Source organism: Bufo gargarizans, chromosome 8 (genome assembly GCF_014858855.1).
Source record: "Bufo gargarizans isolate SCDJY-AF-19 chromosome 8, ASM1485885v1, whole genome shotgun sequence".
In the NCBI taxonomy this organism is placed as follows: Eukaryota; Metazoa; Chordata; class Amphibia; order Anura; family Bufonidae; genus Bufo; species Bufo gargarizans.
In genome coordinates this window covers 78329087-78348648 of record NC_058087.1, presented here as the reverse complement: position 1 = coordinate 78348648, position 19562 = coordinate 78329087, and the positions used below count along the sequence as shown (strand labels likewise).

Sequence of the window (19562 nt, the reverse complement as noted above, 5' to 3'; positions counted from 1 at the left end):
GCCCACCAGAGGGACCAGACAAAGAAAAAGCTTCATCAAAATCTCCTCCAAGAAAAAAACCTTCCACACTAGCTCAAGAATGGATAAAAGTGGGATCCTCATCTCCTCATCTTCACAGATGATTCCCTCCTTGGAACTTGTATTACTTTCACCTCAAGAATCTACATTAGACCACTGAAAAGAAAATCTCCAACACATACGGGTTCACTTAGGAAAAAGGCGCCCTTTCCTATTTGGGAATCAAATTAGCCTTTCCCTCCAACAACCTATTTAAAGCAAAATACTATGCCCTCACAAATAACTTCATGGCTAGGCAAAATGGCCGCATAAAAATGATTATCCTCCCCAAGATTCTGTATCTGTTTTGTAACGTTCCTATCCCCCTACCCATCACATATATACAAAAGTTGCAATCATTATTGAACCACCGCATATGGGGCAAACTTAAACCAAGAGTAAAGTCAACCATCCTATATAGACCCCTAAAGTTAGGAGGTCTTAGCTTTACATCTCTTATTCATTACTACAGAGCAACTATTCTAGACCAGCTAAGATCGTTAATAATAGACAAGCCTTGGAAAAAAAATGGGTATCTATAGAAAAGTCTTCCTTGGGTAACCCCCCCCCCCCCCCCATTTCACAACATCTCGCAGCTCAGAGTATATGTAACGCTAAAATAAAAAGCCCACTAATATGTATTCAAGCTATATCCAATATTTGGAATCCTCTTACACGAGCAGAGATTATTTCCTGCTCCCTTTTCGTCCGTTTCACAAAAAATGTGCGAAATTGCAATCCCGGATTTATCTATTTCCCACTGGGAAAAACAAGGATTATCTCATATTTTCCAATTATGGCATAATTATGTGTTCGTAGATTTTGCCCACCTAAATCATAATTATGGTATTGCCAACAAGGATTTTTATACATTTTTACAACTGGGACACTTGTTTCAATCCCCAAAAATCCTTTTTTCTGAAAAAACGTCTTCACCTCTTCATGATTGGTTTTCATCTACCAGAATCTCTGACAAAGGTATCTCCAAAGGATACCAAATTCTTAAAAGTGAGCAGGAGGACCCTCTATCTCGCATTATAGAATTATGGCACTCTGACCTAAACAAGTCTTTATCTAATAATCAATGGCATGAAGCATTTACCGCATTATCAAAACTATCAAGATGCGCAGGTCATCTTGAAGGAGTCAGGAAGATCTTATATAGATGGTATAAAACCACTCAACATTTGAATAAAATCTTCCCTGAGCTCTCTCCTATGTGTTGGAGATGCCAGTCCTCCCTAGGTAGTTACTTTCATATATGATGGGAATGCTCATTTGTGGTCCCAAACCTTCACTCTTATTTTGAAGATATGTAACACCCCGATTTCACCTTCTCCAGAGCTAGCATTACTTTCTATTGGCATCATTGATTTTACAATACACCATAGAACAATAATTATGCACTGCATTATAGCAACCTGCAACAAAATTGCATCCTGTTGGAAAAAAAACACTCTACCTTCAAATCATCGAATTACTAGAGAACTCGACAATAACTGCTGGTTCGAAGGTGTTTGGGCATCTGCCAATAATAACAAAGCTACATTCCTTCATAGATGGGAGACCTGGCTCGACACCAAAATTTGCAATCTTCCTCTTCTCTGATAAGAAAATAAAAAAACTGTGCTGCTGAGCAATATTATTCACTATGCCTTAAAACATAATTAATTTGATAACTGACATGTTACCTATCTGTTATTATACCGCAATTTTACCTCCCCCTATCTCTCCTAATTAACCTCCCCGTTCCTATGCCTCTTTTACACTACTTCCCTTCCTCTAACCCTCTTCCTATTTAAAAAAGAAAATAATTATAAAAATGGGTTGAGATTTGACTGATGTTATTCTCTATATGCCGTATGTTATTGTTTCCGGTACTATCATACAATATGTTCCTCAATGATATTATATTCTTTTTTTTTTTCAATTCATCGCTTGAATGTTACAGCTTTGTAAAATTTTACTAAAATATGCAATAAAAATATATTGTTAAAAAAATATTACACTGAATTATGTCACTGATATTTAGGACGTGCAAATGTTATACAGGAGGTATAGCGCAAGTAATGTTGCTGTCACCAGTGGCTAATAAAAAATTACACTGAATTAATGTCACTGATATTTAGGATGCTCAAACGTTATACAGGAGGTATAGCGCAAGAAATGTCGCTGTCACCAGTGGCTAATAAAAAATTACACTGAATTATTGTCACTGATATTTCTGATACGCATACGTTATACAGTAGATGTAGCGCAGGTAATGTAACTGTCCGCAGTGGACACCGTCTACGGAAAAAGTACACTGGATGTCACAGACATTTTTAGGCTGCGCACACGTTACACAGGAGATGTAGCGCAGATAATGCCGCTGTCTACAGTGGTCAAACAATTGCAAGCTATTTAGCACAGGTTGTGCTAAAAATATATATTGCTGCCAGATACAACAATAGTCCTTAAAAGGACTTTTCGGTCTCTCTAACAATTCCATGCAATTTAGCGCAGGTTGCATTAATAATTATATTGCTGCCAGATACAACAACAGTCCTTATAAGTTTTTTCAATAATATCTTACTATTTCACTCCCTACACCAGCGTTTCCCAACCAGTGTGCCTCCAGCTGTTGAAAAACTACAACTCCCAGCATGCCTGGTCAGCCTTTGGTTGTGCGAGCATGATGTGAGTTGTAGTTTTGCAAGAGCTGGAGGCACACTGGTTGGGAAACACTGCCCTACACTATCTGTCCCTTCTTCAGCACAGCTCACGCTCACTAAGACTGAGCTGAACACATGTCATTGGGTGCTAGTGCAGTGACCAGGAACGGGGTACGCCGATGCCACTTATGCAGTGGGCATGTACGGTTTGTTAAAGTTCTGTATTTGTCGTGATGCCAATTGCAGCGTGCGCAGGGTACTATCCCAGGGCCCTTCCAAGGTGTTACAACGCACGTCCCAGATTAGGAATGCCAGAGTGGTGTAATGGCCTATTATGACTTTATAGAGTGGTGATAATTGTGTCAACTGTGTCTCCTACCTGGGTACAGCTGGACTCCTGGCTCACAATAAATTTGAGTGTAGTGATAGTAGGAGTAATAGAGGATTTTTGCAGCAGAAACGATGTCCAGGTGAAGTTCAAACGTTTCTTTACTGAAGATAACTTGTATCCAAGCAGTATACAACCTTGGTCTCTTGGTCCCAGCAGGTTTTAGCAATGATTGGCCGGAAATGAATGCTTCTGCTTTAAATGTGAGCTTGCAGGATAAGTAATCTGCTTAGTAGCTCTGTAATTGTGGCAGGAACTAATCTTCTGCACTTTTCTGTAACTTCTGCTGTATGGGGACAGACTAGCTGAGGAGGAATGGCTTCTCCTAGGTCTCTGGACTTAACTCACAGATGGTTTCTTAGGGTATGCTTTCTTCCTGGAACTCTGGAGGTTGTCTGTAGTTTTTGCTTCTTTTCATCCAGCTGAGGCTGCAGGTGCTCAGTCTGGGAATGTGATCAGGTCTCAGTCGAGACAAGATCCTTGCTGTCTTCCCTATGCAGGGGAATATCCTGAATACTATCACACAGCCTTCCCCAAGCAGGGGGGAGGCTACACTGACTCTAACTTCCTTCTCCACCCATGCTGCAGGATGTGGAAACAGACCACTTCTCTCACAGAGGGGGAGCTTAGCTGGAATAATCCATTCCTGCCTAGATACACTAAACTGAGACTAGTACCTGGCCAATGCATTGCTGCCACCTGCTGGTGAACCTGGAAAATTACAAGGAACAATTGAATTTAACATGGTTTATATGCACATTTGTGAAGACATAATATAAATTATATCAGATGACAATTAGAGTTGAGCGAACACCTGGATGTTCGGGTTCGAGAAGTTCGGCCAAACTTCCCGGAAATGTTCGGGTTCGGGATCCGAACCCGATCCGAACTTCGTCCCGGACCCGAACCCCATTGAAGTCAATGGGGACCCGAACTTTTCGGCACTAAAAAGGCTGTAAAAAAGCCCAGGAAAGAGCTAGAGGGCTGCAAAAGGCAGCAACATGTAGGTAAATCCCCTGCAAACAAATGTGGATAGGGAAATGAATAAAAATAAAAATAAAATAAATAAAAATTAACCAATATCAATTGGAGAGAGGTCCCATAGCAGAGAATCTGGCTTCACGTCACCCACCACTGTAACAGTCCACTGTCAGATATTTAGTCCCAGGCACCCAGGCAGAGGAGAGAGGTCCCTTAACAGAGAATCTGGCTTCATGTCAGCAGAGAATCAGTCTTCATGTCATAGCAGAGAATCATGCTTCACGTCACCCAACACTGGAACAGACCATTGTCAGATATTTAGGCCCCGGCACCCAGGCAGAGGAGAGAGGTCCCGTAACAGAGATTCTGGCTTCATGTCAGCAGAGAATCAATCTGCATGTCATAGCAGAGAATCAGGCTTCACGTCAGCCACCAGTGCAACAGTCCATTGGCATATATTTAGGCCCAGCACCCAGGCAGAGGAGAGAGGTCCCGTAACAGAGGATCTGGCTTCATGTCAGCAGAGAATTAGTCTGCATGTCATAGCAGAGAATCAGGCTTCACGTCAGCCACCACTGCAACAGTCAATTGACATATATTTAGGCCCAGCACACAGGCAGAGGAGAGAGGTCCCGTAACAGAGAATCTGTCTTCATGTCAGCAGAGAATTAGTCTGCATGTCATAGCAGAGAATCAGGCTTCACGTCAGCCACCAGTGCAACAGTCCATTGGCATATATTTAGGCCCAGCACCCAGGCAGAGGAGAGAGGTCCCGTAACAGAGAATCTGGCTTCATGTCAGCAGAGAATTAGTCTGCATGTCATAGCAGAGAATCAGGCTTCACGTCAGCTACCAGTGCAACAGTCCATTGGCATATATTTAGGCCCAGCACCCAGGCAGAGGAGAGAGGTCCCGTAACAGAGAATCTGGCTTCATGTCAGCAGAGAATTAGTCTGCATGTCATAGCAGAGAATCAGGCTTCACGTCACCCAACATTGGAACAGTCCATTGGCATATATTTAGGCCCCGGCACCCAGACAGAGGAGAGGTTCATTCAACTTTGGGTAGCCTCGCAATATAATGGTAAAATGAAAATAAAAATAGGATTGAATGAGGAAGTGCCCTGGAGTCCAATAATATATGGTTAAGGGGAGGTAGTTAATGTCTAATCTGGACAAGGGACGGACAGGTCCTGTGGGATCCATGCCTGGTTCATTTTTTATGAACGTCAGCTTGTCCACATTGGCTGTAGACAGGCGGCTGCGTTTGTCTGTAATGACGCCCCCTGCCGTGCTGAATACACGTTCAGACAAAACGCTGGCTGCCGGGCAGGCCAGCACCTCCAAGGCATAAAAGGCTAGCTCTGGCCACGTGGACAATTTAGAGACCCAGAAGTTGAATGGGGCCGAACCATCAGTCAGTACGTGGAGGGGTGTGCACACGTACTGTTCTACCATGTTAGTGAAATGTTGCCTCCTGCTAACACGTTGCGTATCAGGTGGTGGTGCAGTTAGCTGTGGCGTGTTGACAAAAGTTTTCCACATCTCTGCCATGCTAACCCTGCCCTCAGAGGAGCTGGCCGTGACACAGCTGCCTTGGCGACCTCTTGCTCCTCCTCTGCCTTGGCCTTGGGCTTCCACTTGTTCCCCTGTGACATTTGGGAATGCTCTAAGTAGCGCGTCTACCAACGTGCGCTTGTACTCGCGCATCTTCCTATCACGCTCCAGTGCAGGAAGTAAGGTGGGCACATTGTCTTTGTAGCGTGGATCCAGCAGGGTGGCAACCCAGTAGTCCGCACACGTTAAAATGTGGGCAACTCTGCTGTCGTTGCGCAGGCACTGCAGCATGTAGTCGCTCATGTGTGCCAGGCTGCCCAGGGGTAAGGACAAGCTGTCCTCTGTGGGAGGCGTATCGTCATCGTCCTGCCTTTCCCCCCAGCCATGCACCAGTGATGGGCCCGAGCTGATTTGGGTGCCACCCCGCTGTGACCATGCTTCATCCTCATCCTCCTCCACCTCCTCCTCATCCTCATCCTCCTCGTCCTCCAGTAGTGGGCCCTGGCTGGCCACATTTGTACCTGGCCTCTGCTGTTGCAAAAAACCTCCCTCTGAGTCACTTCGAAGAGACTGGCCTGAAAGTGCTAAAAATTACCCCTCTTCCTCCTGGGCCACCTCCTCTTCCATCATCGCCCTAAGTGTTTTCTCAAGGAGACATAGAAGTGGTATTGTAACGCTGATAACGGCGTCATCGCCACTGGCCATGTTGGTGGAGTACTCGAAACAGCGCAACAGGGCACACAGGTCTCGCATGGAGGCCCAGTCATTGGTGGTGAAGTGGTGCTGTTCTGCAGTGCGACTGACCCGTGCGTGCTGCAGCTGAAACTCCACTATGGCCTGCTGCTGCTCGCACAGTCTGTCCAGCATGTGCAAGGTGGAGTTCCACCTGGTGGGCACGTCGCATATGAGGCGGTGAGCGGGAAGTCCGAAGTTACGCTGTAGCGCAGACAGGCGAGCAGCGGCAGGATGTGAACGCCGGAAGCGCGAACAGACGGCCCGCACTTTATGCAGCAGCTCTGACATGTCGGGGTAGTTGTGAATGAACTTCTGCACCACCAAATTCAGCACATGCGCCAGGCAAGGGATGTGCGTCAAACCGGCTAGTCCCAGAGCTGCAACGAGATTTCGCCCATTATCGCACACCACCAGGCCGGGCTTGAGGTTCACCGGCAGCAACCACTCGTCGGTCTGTTGTTCTATACCCCGCCACAACTCCTGTGCGGTGTGGGGCCTGTCCCCCAAACATACGAGTTTCAGAATGGCCTGCTGACGTTTACCCCGGGCTGTGCTGAAGTTGGTGGTGAAGGTGTGTGGCTGACTGGATGAGCAGGTGGAAGAAGAGGAGGAGGAAGCCGAGAAGGAGGAGGTGGCAACAGGAGGCAAAGAATGTTGCCCTGCGATCCTTGGCGGCGGAAGGACGTGCGCCAAACAGCTCTCCGCCTGGGGCCCAGCTGCCACTACATTTGCCCAGTGTGCAGTTAGGGAGATATAGCGTCCCTGGCCGTGCTTACTGGTCCACGTATCTGTGGTTAGGTGGACCTTGCTACAGATGGCAGATACTTGGTTGTGCAGGGAAGGCACGGCTCTCTTGGAGAAGTAGTGGCGGCTGGGAACAACATACTGTGGGACAGCAAGCGACATGAGCTGTTTGAAGCTGTCTGTGTCCACCAGCCTAAATGACAGCATTTCATAGGCCAGTAGTTTAGAAATGCTGGCATTCAGGGCCAGGGATCGAGGGTGGCCGAGGCGGCAGCAGCAGAAGTGGTAACAGGGGAAGCCTGAGCGACTTCCTTGTTTTTAAGGTGTTTACTCCACTGCAGTTCATGCTTTGCATGCAGGTGCCTGGTCATGCAGATTGTGCTAAGGTTCAGAACGTTAATGCCTCACTTCAGGCTCTGATGGCACAGCGTGCAAACCACTCGGGTCTTGTCGTCAGCACATTGTTTGAAGAAGTGCCATGCCAGGGAACTCCTTGAAGCTGCCTTTGGGGTGCTCGGTCCCAGATGGCGGCGGTCAGTAGCAGGCGGAGTCTCTTGGCGGCGGGTGTTCTGCTTTTGCCCACTGCTCCCTCTTTTGCTACGCTGTTGGCTCGGTCTCACCACTGCCTCTTCCTCCGAACTGTAAAAGTCAGTGGCACGACCTTCATTCCATGTGGGGTCTAGGACCTCATCGTCCCCTGCATCGTCTTCCACCCAGTCTTGATCCCTGACCTCCTATTCAGTCTGCACACTGCAGAAAGACGCAGCAGTTGGCACCTGTGTTTCGTCATCATCAGAGACATGCTGAGGTGGTATTCCCATGTCCTCATCATCAGGAAACATAAGTGGTTGTGCGTCAGTGCATTCTATGTCTTTCACCGCTGGGGAAGGGCTAGGTGGATGCCCTTGGGAAACCCTGCCAGCGGAGTCTTCAAACAGCATAAGAGACTGCTACATAACTTGAGGCTGAGACAGTTTCCCTGGTATGCATGGGGGTGATGTGACAGACTGATGGGGTTGGTTTTCAGGCGCCATCTGTGCGCTTTCTGCAGAAGACTGTGTGGGAGATAATGTGAACGTGCTGGATCCACTGTCGGCCACCCAATTGACTAATGCCTGTACCTGCTCAGGCCTTACCATCCTTAGAATGGTATTGGGCCCCACCATATATCGCTGTAAATTCTGGCGGCTACTGGGACCTGAGGTAGTTGGTACACTAGGACGTGTGGATGTGGCAGAACGGCCACGTCCTCTCCCAGCACCAGAGGGTCCACTAACACCACCACGACCATGTCCACGTCCGCGTCCCTTACTAGATGTTTTCCTCATTGTTATCGTTCACCACAAAAACAAAAATATTATTTGGCCCAATGTATTGTATTCAAATTCAGCTGAATATAAATTTGAGGCCTAGTATTAAGGCGCTGGGTGACAGGTATGGGTTTACTGACAGAATTAGACTTGGAAATGCACAGTAGTGGGTGTGTGAATTTATTCTGAATAACCCTATGTGCACCTTCAATATGATATACCCTTTTAGGGATAGATTTCAAATAGCTCTGATACAGCAGAAACCACTAAATAATGAAATTGCTGAATTGGGAATTGTATTTCAACCCAGAACAAAAAATGTGCTTGAACGGACACTAAATAACTTGCCCAGCTACAGCAGTAACGACAGATTTAGCTGGTAATAAATTTGAGGCCTAGTATTTAGGCGCTGGGTGACAGGTATAGATTTACTGACAGAATTAGACTTGGAAATGCACAGTAGCGTGTGTGTGAAGTTATTCTGAATGACCCTATGTGCACCTTGACTATGATATACCCTTTTAGGGATAGATTTCAAATAGCTCTGATACAGCAGAAACCACTAAATTATGAAATTGCTAAATTGGGAATTGTATTTCAACCCTGAACAAAAACTGTGCTTGGACGGACACTAAATAACTTGACCAGCTACAGCAATTTAGCAGGATATAAATTTGAGGCCTAGTATTTAGGCGCTGGGTGACAGGTATAGGTTTACTGACAGAATTAGACTTGGAAATGCACAGTAGCGTGTGTGTGAAGTTATTCAGAATGACCCTATGTGCACCTTGAATATTATATACCCTTTTAGGGATAGATTTCAAATAGCTCTGATACAGCAGAAACCACTAAATTTTGAAATTGCTAAATTGGGAATTGTATTTCAACCCAGAACAAAAAATGTGCTTTGACGGACACTAAATAACTTGCCCAGCCACAACAGTACAGCAGTAACGACAGATTTAGCAGGATATAAATTTGAGGCCTAGTATTTAGGCGCTGGGTGACAGGTATGGGTTTACTGACAGAGTTAGGCTTGGAAATGCACAGTAGTGGGTGTGTGAAGTTATTCTGAATGACCCTATGTGCACCTTGAATATGATATACCCTTTTAGGGATAGATTTCAAATAGCTCTGATACAGCAGAAACCACTAAATTTTGAAATTGCTAAATTGGGAATTGCATTTCAACCCAGAACAAAAAATGTGCTTTGACGGACACTAAATAACTTGACCAGCCACAACAGTACAGCAGTAACGACAGATTTAGCTGGATATAAATTTGAGGCCTAGTATTTAGGCGCTGGGTGACAGGTATAGATTTACTGACAGAATTAGACTTGGAAATGCACAGTAGCGTGTGTGTGAAGTTATTCAGAATGACCCTATTAGCACCTTGATTCTGATATACCCTTTTAGGGATGTATTTAAAGTAGGCCTGATACAGCAGGAACCACTAAATTAGGAAATTGCTAAATTGGGAATTGTATTTCAACCCAGAACAAAAACTGTGCTTTGACGGACACTAAATAACTTGCCCAGCCACAACAGTACAGCAGTAACGACAGATTTAGCAGGATATAAATCTGAGGCCTAGTATTTAGGCGCTGGGTGACAGGTATAGGTTTACTGACAGAATTAGACTTGGAAATGCACAGTAGTGGGTGTGTGAAGTTATTCTGAATGACCCTATGTGCACCTTGAATATTATATACCCTTTTAGGGATAGATTTCAAATAGCTCTGATACAGCAGAAACCACTAAATTAGGAAATTGCTAAATTGGGAATTGTATATCAACCCAGAACAAAAAATGTGCTTTGACGGACACTAAATAACTTGACCAGCCACACCAGTAACTACAGATTTAGCTGGATATAAACTTGAGGCCTAGTATTTAGGCGCTGGGTGACAGGTATACGTTTACTGACAGAATTAGACTGGGATATGGCCAAAAAATAACCACACTATTGATGGTTAAATGCACTTGGTGTGACAGCTTGACCAACCACACTACTGAGGGTTAAATGCATTTGGTGACAGGCGCAGCTTGCCCCTGATGTAGTATATGGCCAAAAAATAAACAGACTATTGCTGGTTAAATGCACTTGGTGTGACAGCTTCACCCTGATGTAGGATTTAGCCCAAAAACAACCACACCATTGAGGGTTAAATGCACTTGGTGACAGGCGCAGCTTGCCCCCTGATGTAGTATATGGCCAAAAAATAAACAGACTATTGCTGGTTAAATGCACTTGGTGTGACAGCTTCACCCTGATGTAGGATTTAGCCCAAAAACAACCACACCATTGAGGGTTAAATGCACTTGGTGACAGGCGCAGCTTGCCCCTGATGTAGTATATGGCCAAAAAATAAACAGACTATTGCTGGTTAAATGCACTTGGTGTGACAGCTTCACCCTGATGTAGGCTTTAGCCAAAAAACAACCACACCATTGAGGGTTAAATGCACTTGGTCGCAGCTTGTGCTGGCGCACCACAAGACACAAAATGGCCACCGATCACCCCAGAAAAAAGTGACTGACAAACGGTCTGGGCAGCCTAAAAACAGTGAGCAATTGAGTATCAGCAGCTCAATGATCCACAGCTGCAGATCGATCACTGGATGGAGTCTTTTGGAGGAGTTAATCAGCCTAATCTCACCCTACTGTCGCAGCTGCAACCTCTCCCTACGCTAATCAGAGCAGAGTGACGGGCAGCGCTATGTGACTCCAGCTTAAATAGAGGCTGGGTCACATGGTGCTCTGGCCAATCACAGCCATGACAATAGTAGGCATGGCTGTGATGGCCTCTTGGGGCAAGTAGTATGACGCTTGTTGATTGGCTGCTTTGCAGCCTTTCAAAAAGCGCCAAGAAAGCGACGAACACCGAACCCGGACTTTTACGAAAATGTCCGGGTTCGGGTCCGTGTCATGGACACCCCAAAATTCGGTACGAACCCGAACTATACAGTTCGGGTTCGCTCATCCCTAATGACAATATACAGGCTCTTAGAAGATAGTAGCGGGGTAGAGGCTTGTAGATACTTACGATACCTGCACAATATAAAGATAAAAAAGTCCAGCTCACCAATAATCCACAGTGCACGGACAAGCCAAGGCTGGCTCAATATAGACACTTGAAACAGAAAAAACGTCCAGCACGTATTATGTTAAAACGCTGCATCATCTCTATTCCATCGTAGATACAGTGTACAAAGCAGTGGTCGTCACCTCCCATCACCTCCCGTCAGACCGACATGTTTTGAACCAAACTGTTTTTAATCATGATCTGTAAATCACCGACACTCGGACAAACTTGTAGAACCCAACCTCCAATCAGATGCAAACAAAAAAAGGGGGGGGTTCAGGGAGAAGGAAAACTGCAGGTGATTTGGAGGAAAGGAACAAGAGAGTCCAAACCCGGAAAATCCTTTTTCCATACATACATAATAAGCAGCACTTTCAGGTCAGTAGGCCCCTCCCCCTGTGGGCCCCCCTCCCCTCCTTTACATTGTCAGTCTGTCAGTGTCACTGATCTAGAAGTCAAAGACATGCTGGTGCTGTCCCGGTCCTGACCTTACAAAGTCACTTACAGACAGTGACAGACTCAGTCCCTCCTTCTAACACTGCCTTGGCTTTCCTCTCACCAGGCTTGGTTGTACATATGCAGCTGCTGCTGTCATTGCCTCTTCCAGTCTGACTTCTTTCCTAGGAGGGTGCTGCACACGTCATAGCACCAGGCCCAGGGAAATGTTCTTTCCTTCTAATGTCAGCTAGCTTAATAGGGTAAAATCTGGTGACAGAAACCCTTTAAAGACATTTAAAATAAAATAAAAAATTTCCATCTGACAACGCTGGCGGCAGAGTCCGTAGTTCCTTGGCCATCCAAGGAGGCGAGACAAGGGGAGCACACAGCAGTTCCACCAGAGGCAGGGCAACACTCTCCAAAGCCTGGGACAGTTTCATCACAACCAGTCAACACCCTCACCCTGATGCGCTGCCTAATGTCACAAGGAGGAAAAAAAAATTGAAAGATGGTGAAGGAGTACATAGCAGACGATGTCAGCGTCCTCAATGATCCATCAGTGCCTTACAACTACTGGGTATCCAAGCTGGACACATGGCACGAACTGGCACTCTACGCCTTGGAGGTGCTGGCCTGCCCTGCCACCAGCGTTTTGTCTGAGCGGGTATTTAGTGCTGCTGGTGGCATTATAACAGATAAGCGTATCTGCCTGTCAACTGAAAATGCTGACAGATTGAGACTTATAAAAATGAACAAGGCCTGGATTGACCATGACTTCCCGACTCCACCAGAGGAAAGCTTATGAACATAAAGGCACTTTAAATGTGTTATTTATAATGTACTGAATACACTGTATTCCCATGCACCCCTTCCACCACAAACAAGGGTATATGGTTGAATCTTCCTTTTCCCATCCTCCTCCTCCTTTTCCATCATATCAACATGTTTATTTGTCACATATAATGCCCTTGCATATATGCCCTTCACATATTATGTTTTACAGGGTCATCTCACATGCAGGCCCTCTCATATAATTTTTTAGAGGGTCAGCTCAGCTGCAGGCCCTCGCATATAATTTTTTAGAGGGTCCGCTCACCAGCAAGCCCTCACCTATAATCTTTTACAGGGTCAGCTCACCTTCAGGCCCTCGCATATGATTTTTTAGAGGGTTAGCTCACCAGCAGGCCTTCACCTACAATCTTTTACTGGGTCAGCTCACCAGCAGGTCTGCACATAAAATCTTTTACAGGGTCAGCTCACCTACAGGCACGCACCTCAAATCTTTTCCAGGGTCAGCTCACTTGAAGGCCCTCGCATTTTATTTTTTAGAAGGTCAGCTCACCTGCAGGCCAGCACTTAAAATCTTTTGCAGGGTCAACTCACCAGCAGGCCTGCACCTCAAATCTTTTACAGGGTCAGCTCACCTGAAGGCCCTCACATATAATGTTTTAGAGGGTCAGCTCACCAGCAGGCCTTCACCTACAATCTTTTACAGGGTCAGCTCACCAGCAGGCCCACACCTAAAATCTTTTACAGGCTCTGCTTACCTGCAGGCCCTCACCTAATTATACCTAATAGGTAATTTGCACTCATGCTGCCTTGCTTGGATGTGGTATCCATAGCTGTTTCTCAGGCTCCCTTTCCAGAATTGAACCATGATTCCCCCGTTATCCATGGTCTACATGGTTTGGGCTGAAAATAACATCGAAAGCTGATGGGGCAGACATCAGAATGGATCATCGCCGTCACGGGGACGAGCGATCGTCCCCAGGTTATCTAGGGTCACCAAAGCGGTAGCAGGCCCTCGCCCAGAATGTTTTAGATGGTCAGATCAGCAGGCCCTTGCTCCAAATGTTTTTGAGGGTCACCAGACGGCCATCAATCATAATTTTTCAAGGATGTGCATGATGCCCTCTATGTGTAACAAAGGGTGTATTGGAGTGCCGTTTCCTTGCAATTTTTGTCAGCCCTTTCACTTAGTGCATAGGCTTTATGAGTGTAGGAGTCCCACTACCTGAACAATTGTACCACAATGTGAATGAGGCTCGGAGTTCGGAGTTCCTCTTCCTTGTAATTTTTGGCAGCACTTGCACTTTATATGCAAGTAAATATACAGGAAAGAATGTTTCCTATCAAATTTACTCTAAATCGATTTTTTTTCTTTGGTTTTGTGCGTATTATTGTCAGTCTGTAAAATGCCGTTCTATTATGACAACATCGCTCCCAGCAGCGACCTGTGAGTGCAAGATGCATCCAGACATCTTCCCCATGCTGTTCCAGGACCATTTTGGTGGTGTTTCCATAAATTTCTTACATTTTCCTATGAACCAGGCACCTTCCCCTCTTCAGAGCAGGGGGTATCTGGTTTAATGCTCGGGTTCTCACATTGACTTCCATTATACTCGGGTGCAAGCACCCGAACCTCCCGATGTGTTTGGCCCGAGCACCAGAGCACTACGGTGCTCGATCAACACTACCATTAAGTCAAAAAAGTGCACAGCAACAACTTATTTAGTGATGTATATCTACTAAGACAATGATCCAAGACAAGTCTATGGTACATCTGAAGGGTTACAGTGAAACAAAACTGGTAGGAAAACTTAATAATTAATGTAGTTCTTCAAAGTAGACAACATTTTTCAACAGGAGGGTGAATATCAAATTATGTGAGCCTTTAATTTAAATTTTTGCTGCTAATGGTGGTACACTTGCTTAAAAAGTATGAAGGAGTGTGAAGGAACAGCTGTAGGTGGTAAAATTTACAGAAACCAACAGCTTGAAGCAACACATATAATAAAACTTTAGCAGTAACCAAACCTCAGCGCTGTTCTAATAAGTAAAAGCTACAGGTTTACACTCTAAGTAAGAGTTTAACAGAAACATTTCAGTAAGAGACAGGTGATATGAAACCCCATAGGAGCACATTTCATTTTTAAAAGGCACTCAGTTATTATATAGTAACAATCAGACATGAGGCAGGAACCAATCCAGTCTACCTGATGTCTGAATATTTGTTATAGTCTAAATACAGATTGATGATGGACTTACCTATACTTTGAGCCAGCATGATGAGACCTACAGACCAGATCATCCTCTGAACCATGGTTGCATTAATGCTTGGTATATATACCTTCTTACACCTGTGAAAACTATAAAAAGTGACCAGAACTAGTTGGCATAAAAGTCAGCTAACTTCACATGAATAAATTACTAGAGCCAGAGAAACAGTCAACTAAACATGTTTCACTATTTTCTACAGACACTACACTGACTATTATACCTGTCTCATTTTTTCCTAAGCCTGTCTCCACCTCTATCTTACCAAAATTGTTACGCAAGTTACTTTCATTCAGCTCTTGAATATATGAAGCAGGAAACAACTATGATAACTTTTTTTCTACACAGCATTTAAAGGGAACCTGTCATCTACTTTATGCTGACCGTACTGAGGGCAGCATAAAATAGTGACAGAAATGCTGATTTCAGCAGTGTGTCACTAATGAGCTAAATGGAAGTGATTGCCGAGAACCAGCATCATAATCATTGCAGCCCAGGCATTAAGAATAGTCAAATCTACCTGAGAAGAGCCATGGTTATTCATAATCTCCTGCTCTCCCCACCAGGGGCCTACATAGAAATCATTGGGCCCCATAGCAAGAATCTGAATAGGGCCCCACTAACTCCGCCCACTAACCACCACTGGCCCATCTCACCACCTGCCCTGGCTCCTCCCCTGCCATACCCCCAGCAGTTGCAGCCGTGTAGGCATTAGGAGAGACGCAGGTGCCGGGGAGCGGGATATGTATTAGGCTACTTTCACTCTTGTGTTTCTATTTTCCGGTATTGAGATCCATCATAGGGTCTCAATACTGGGGGGAAAAAAAGTTTCTGATTGGCCCCATTCATTGTCTGAGGGCACTGTCCACTATAAGCAGCACACAGGCACAGCTCATGGGGAAGGGGGCTATGGTGGTGCTGGCACAATAGCATACCAATGCCACCATAGCCACCCTTGCCTTATGAACTGTGTCTGCTCTTCTGTGTGCCAACAGGCCCCTGTATGAACTGTACCTGCTAAATAAATTGCCATTGAGGGGTTAAAAATAATAATTAACTCAGTGTGTCACATAAAGGTTTGCAGCTATAGTCTTGAGGACAAATTAACTATTATAAATCTATAGAGCTCAGGTATAAAATGAAAACAAAAAAACGTTATTAGTTATTACTAATTCAAATGTGGCTAGCTGCCAAAAGTGAATATATCTAGATGGGGACTTTCACCCAGCTATGGACACTGTGCAGCATACAGTTATAGCTCAGTGATATATATTGAGACACTGTCCCCCATTTGTTGGAGGGTGGGGATGTCAGGTGCGCCTTATTGAGATATAGCATTCAGTAATCCTCTGAGCCTAACATACGGCTCACAGGGGTCCCAGCTTTGAGGTGTGCTATACAAAGAGGTGCCACCTGCTTTAACAATCCCTATACCCTCCTTTGAGGCTGGCCACAGATAAACTGATTCCCTAACTTGCGTGTACGCGTTTCTCTGCTGGACATAAGCCAGCAGTTCCTCAGGAGTCAAGCACGGGGAAAAGAGCACCAAACAAACAATGGATGCAGCACGCTGCTGATATTGAGCGTACAGCGATGCGTAGCCTCCGGTACTATGATGGCCGCCTTGCTGTACGCTCAATATCAGCAGCGTGCAGCATCCATTATTGTTTGTTTGGTGCTCTTTTCCCCGCGCTTGACTCCTAAGGAACTACTGGCTTATGTCCAGTAGAGAAACGCGTAGAGCAGAATGCGAGTTAGGGGATCAGTATATCTTTAGCCAGCCTCAAAGGAGGGTAGAGGGATTGTTAAGCAGGTAGCACCTCTTTGTATAGCACACCTCAAAGTCGGGACCCCCGTGAGCCGTATGTTAGGCTCAGGGGATTACTGAATGCTATATCTCAATAAGGCACACCTGACATACCCACCCTCCAACAAATAGGGGACAGTGTCTCAATATATATCACTGAGCTATAAGCGCTATAACTGTATGCTGCACAGTATGGGTGAAAGTCCCCATCTAGATATATTAACTTTTGGCAGCTAACCACATTTTAATTAGTATTAGTTAAAAATAATAAAATAAAACTCACCTCATCCACTTGATCACGCAGCCGGCATCCTCTTCTATCTTCATTTAGCAGGACCTGCAGTGACGTCACTGCGCTCACCACGTGGTGAGCTCTCTAACATAATCGCAGGTCCTTTTGCAGGTCCTGCAGAAAGAAGAAAGAAGAGGATGCCGGCTGCGCGATCAAGTGGATGAGGTGAGTTTTTTTTAATTATTTTTAACCCCTCAGGGAAGACAAGTGGGCCGCCTCAATGCCTAATATGACTATAATACAGATGTAGGGGGTGGGGCCTCCCATGCGCTCCGGGCCCCATAGCATGGTCTGCCTATATGGGCAGTACGCCACTGACCTCAGCTGTTGTAGAACCTCATAATACACAGCTCAGCTGCTGCACAACTTCCTAATACACACCTCAGCTGCTACAGAACCTCCTAATACACACCTCAGCTGCTGCAGAACCTCCCAATACACACCTCAGCTGCTGCAGAACCTCCCAATACACACCTCAGCTGCTGCAGAACCTCCCAATACACACGACCGCTGCTGAAGAACATCATAATCTGATGCTAGAGAACATAAAAGGCTTTGACCACATCTCTGTTGGGGCCCCAGTCACAGATCAGGTGATAAATGCTAGACACAATTCTATAGCCTGGCAGATGGAAACCAGTCAGATCTCATTGTAGTCAGAGGGATCCATCAGGTGTTGATGTCTATGAAGTGCCAGATCCGGAATTGCAGTGATTTTCGTTGTTGTGCTCCTATGATGGCAGAACAGCGACCTTCACCAGCACAGATCTGAACAAAGCCTAATACACACCTCAGCGGCTGCAGTACATTATAATAGTGACAAGGGAACTATAAGTCTCATCATCACCAGATTGTTATTATTGGAAATTAGGGAGCAACTCCAAGCATGACCAGGCTGTTATTATTGGATACAAGTGTATACAAGAGAGAGTATAAGGCCGGGTTCATATCACCGTTTAGTTTTCGGTTTTCTTCTGATCCATCAGATGAACAAAAAAATAAAGAAAAAACGTATCCTGTATTTCAAGAATGAGTTCTGCACATTTAGCATCCGTTTATGCCATTTCTGTCAGAGATCCATTATTTTAGACGGAAAAAAGTCCAGCACGCAAAACGGAAAGCTAAACGGTGATGAGAACCCAGCCTAAGAAGAGAGAACTACAACTCCCAGCATGTCCAGATTATTATAGGACATCATCTAGTTGTACCAGGTGAGAGTTTTAAAAATAAATAACTATAACCCCCAGTATGGCCAGACTTATTATGGGGCATCAGTATACATGACAGAGAGGGGTGTATAAGAGGAGAGAACTACAACTCCCAGCATTGCCAAACTGTACTAGGGCATAAATTGAAAATACATGAAGAGTGATACAATAGGACAGAAGAACTACAACTCCCAGCATTACCAGACTGTACTAGGGCATACTTTTAAATTACATGGAGAGGGATATAATAGGACAGAACTACAACTCCCAGTTTTTCTAGGATATTGTCACGAGGGTATCGAGAACCACGCCTGGCTCCGTTATACCCGGGGTCAGGAAGTCGCAGCGGTTGGCTGCACGCTCTATTTAAGATAGGGCTGTTTTCCTTATGGTAGTTTTCTGGGTTTGCTTTGCAAACCCTTTTGGCTCACTCAGGGATCCGTAGCTCCTTCTCCTCAGCTGTTCCTTGTCCAGCACTCCCAAACCTCCTTATATTCCTCTCTCCCACTTCTCTGGTTGCCAGAGATAGAGCTTCCTGCCTGTACATCTATCCTGACCCACTGGAGCTGTGTTGCTGCGTTCTCTGACTGTTGATTCAGAACGCTACCCTCCGGATCCCTGTTGGACCTTTGTGGACAGTTGTTGTCGTCCACCTGGGTGTTTGTGTTTGTCTGTGGTTGTCTGTCCTCTCCCTGGTGTTTCCCTCTTAGTGCAGTGGTGAGGACTAGCGATCCCACCGGCCCGTTCACCATCTAGGGCTCATTTCAGGGAAAGCCAGGGTTTAGGCACGTGATCGCCGCACGGGTGAGGAACCCGTCTAGGGACGTCAGGGCAGTCAGGTGCCAGCCGCAAGGTGAGTTAGGGGTCACCACCTTTCCCTCTCCCTTAGGCAGGGCTTTCCCTGTTTTCCTCCCTGTGCGTGACACCGGTCATTACAGATATTATGGGTTATCCCAGAACACCACTAACCTCTCCTCCAGGCACCACACAGAAGCTCCGCTGCGGGCCCCCTTCCCCCATAGCAGCTGCATGGTCTGCCTTTATTGGAGGTACGCCACTGCTCCCCACCTATCAGCTAATGATTGGCAGTTCTCTCCTAGCCAGAAAGGGAGAAAACTAGGTAGAAGGCTGTCAGTCATCAGCAGGTGGTCATGGAGAGCAGGAATTCATGAATAACCATGACTCTTCTTGGCAACCATTTACTTGTAACTTTTAAATGACAGACCGCTGAAATCTACTCACCTGTC

At 45.6% G+C, this 19562-nt stretch overlaps 1 protein-coding gene across 3 annotated transcripts in view; it reads right to left on the bottom strand.

The window, feature by feature from the left end:
• The window catches only part of LOC122945333 (T-cell-specific surface glycoprotein CD28-like), a 136849-nt gene extending 121592 nt beyond the window's left edge, over positions 1–15257 (bottom strand). For 2 of the 3 annotated variants that reach the window (XM_044304397.1, XM_044304395.1), the window contains exon 1: positions 15000–15255. In XM_044304397.1, the coding sequence (XP_044160332.1) occupies positions 15000–15054 (55 nt within the window). In that variant the 5' untranslated portion in view covers positions 15055–15255. Of the gene's footprint in view, positions 1–14999 lie in introns of all 3 variants that reach the window. The other variant, XM_044304396.1, reaches the window with a different exon arrangement.
• Between the last annotated feature and the right edge of the window lie 4305 nt (positions 15258–19562).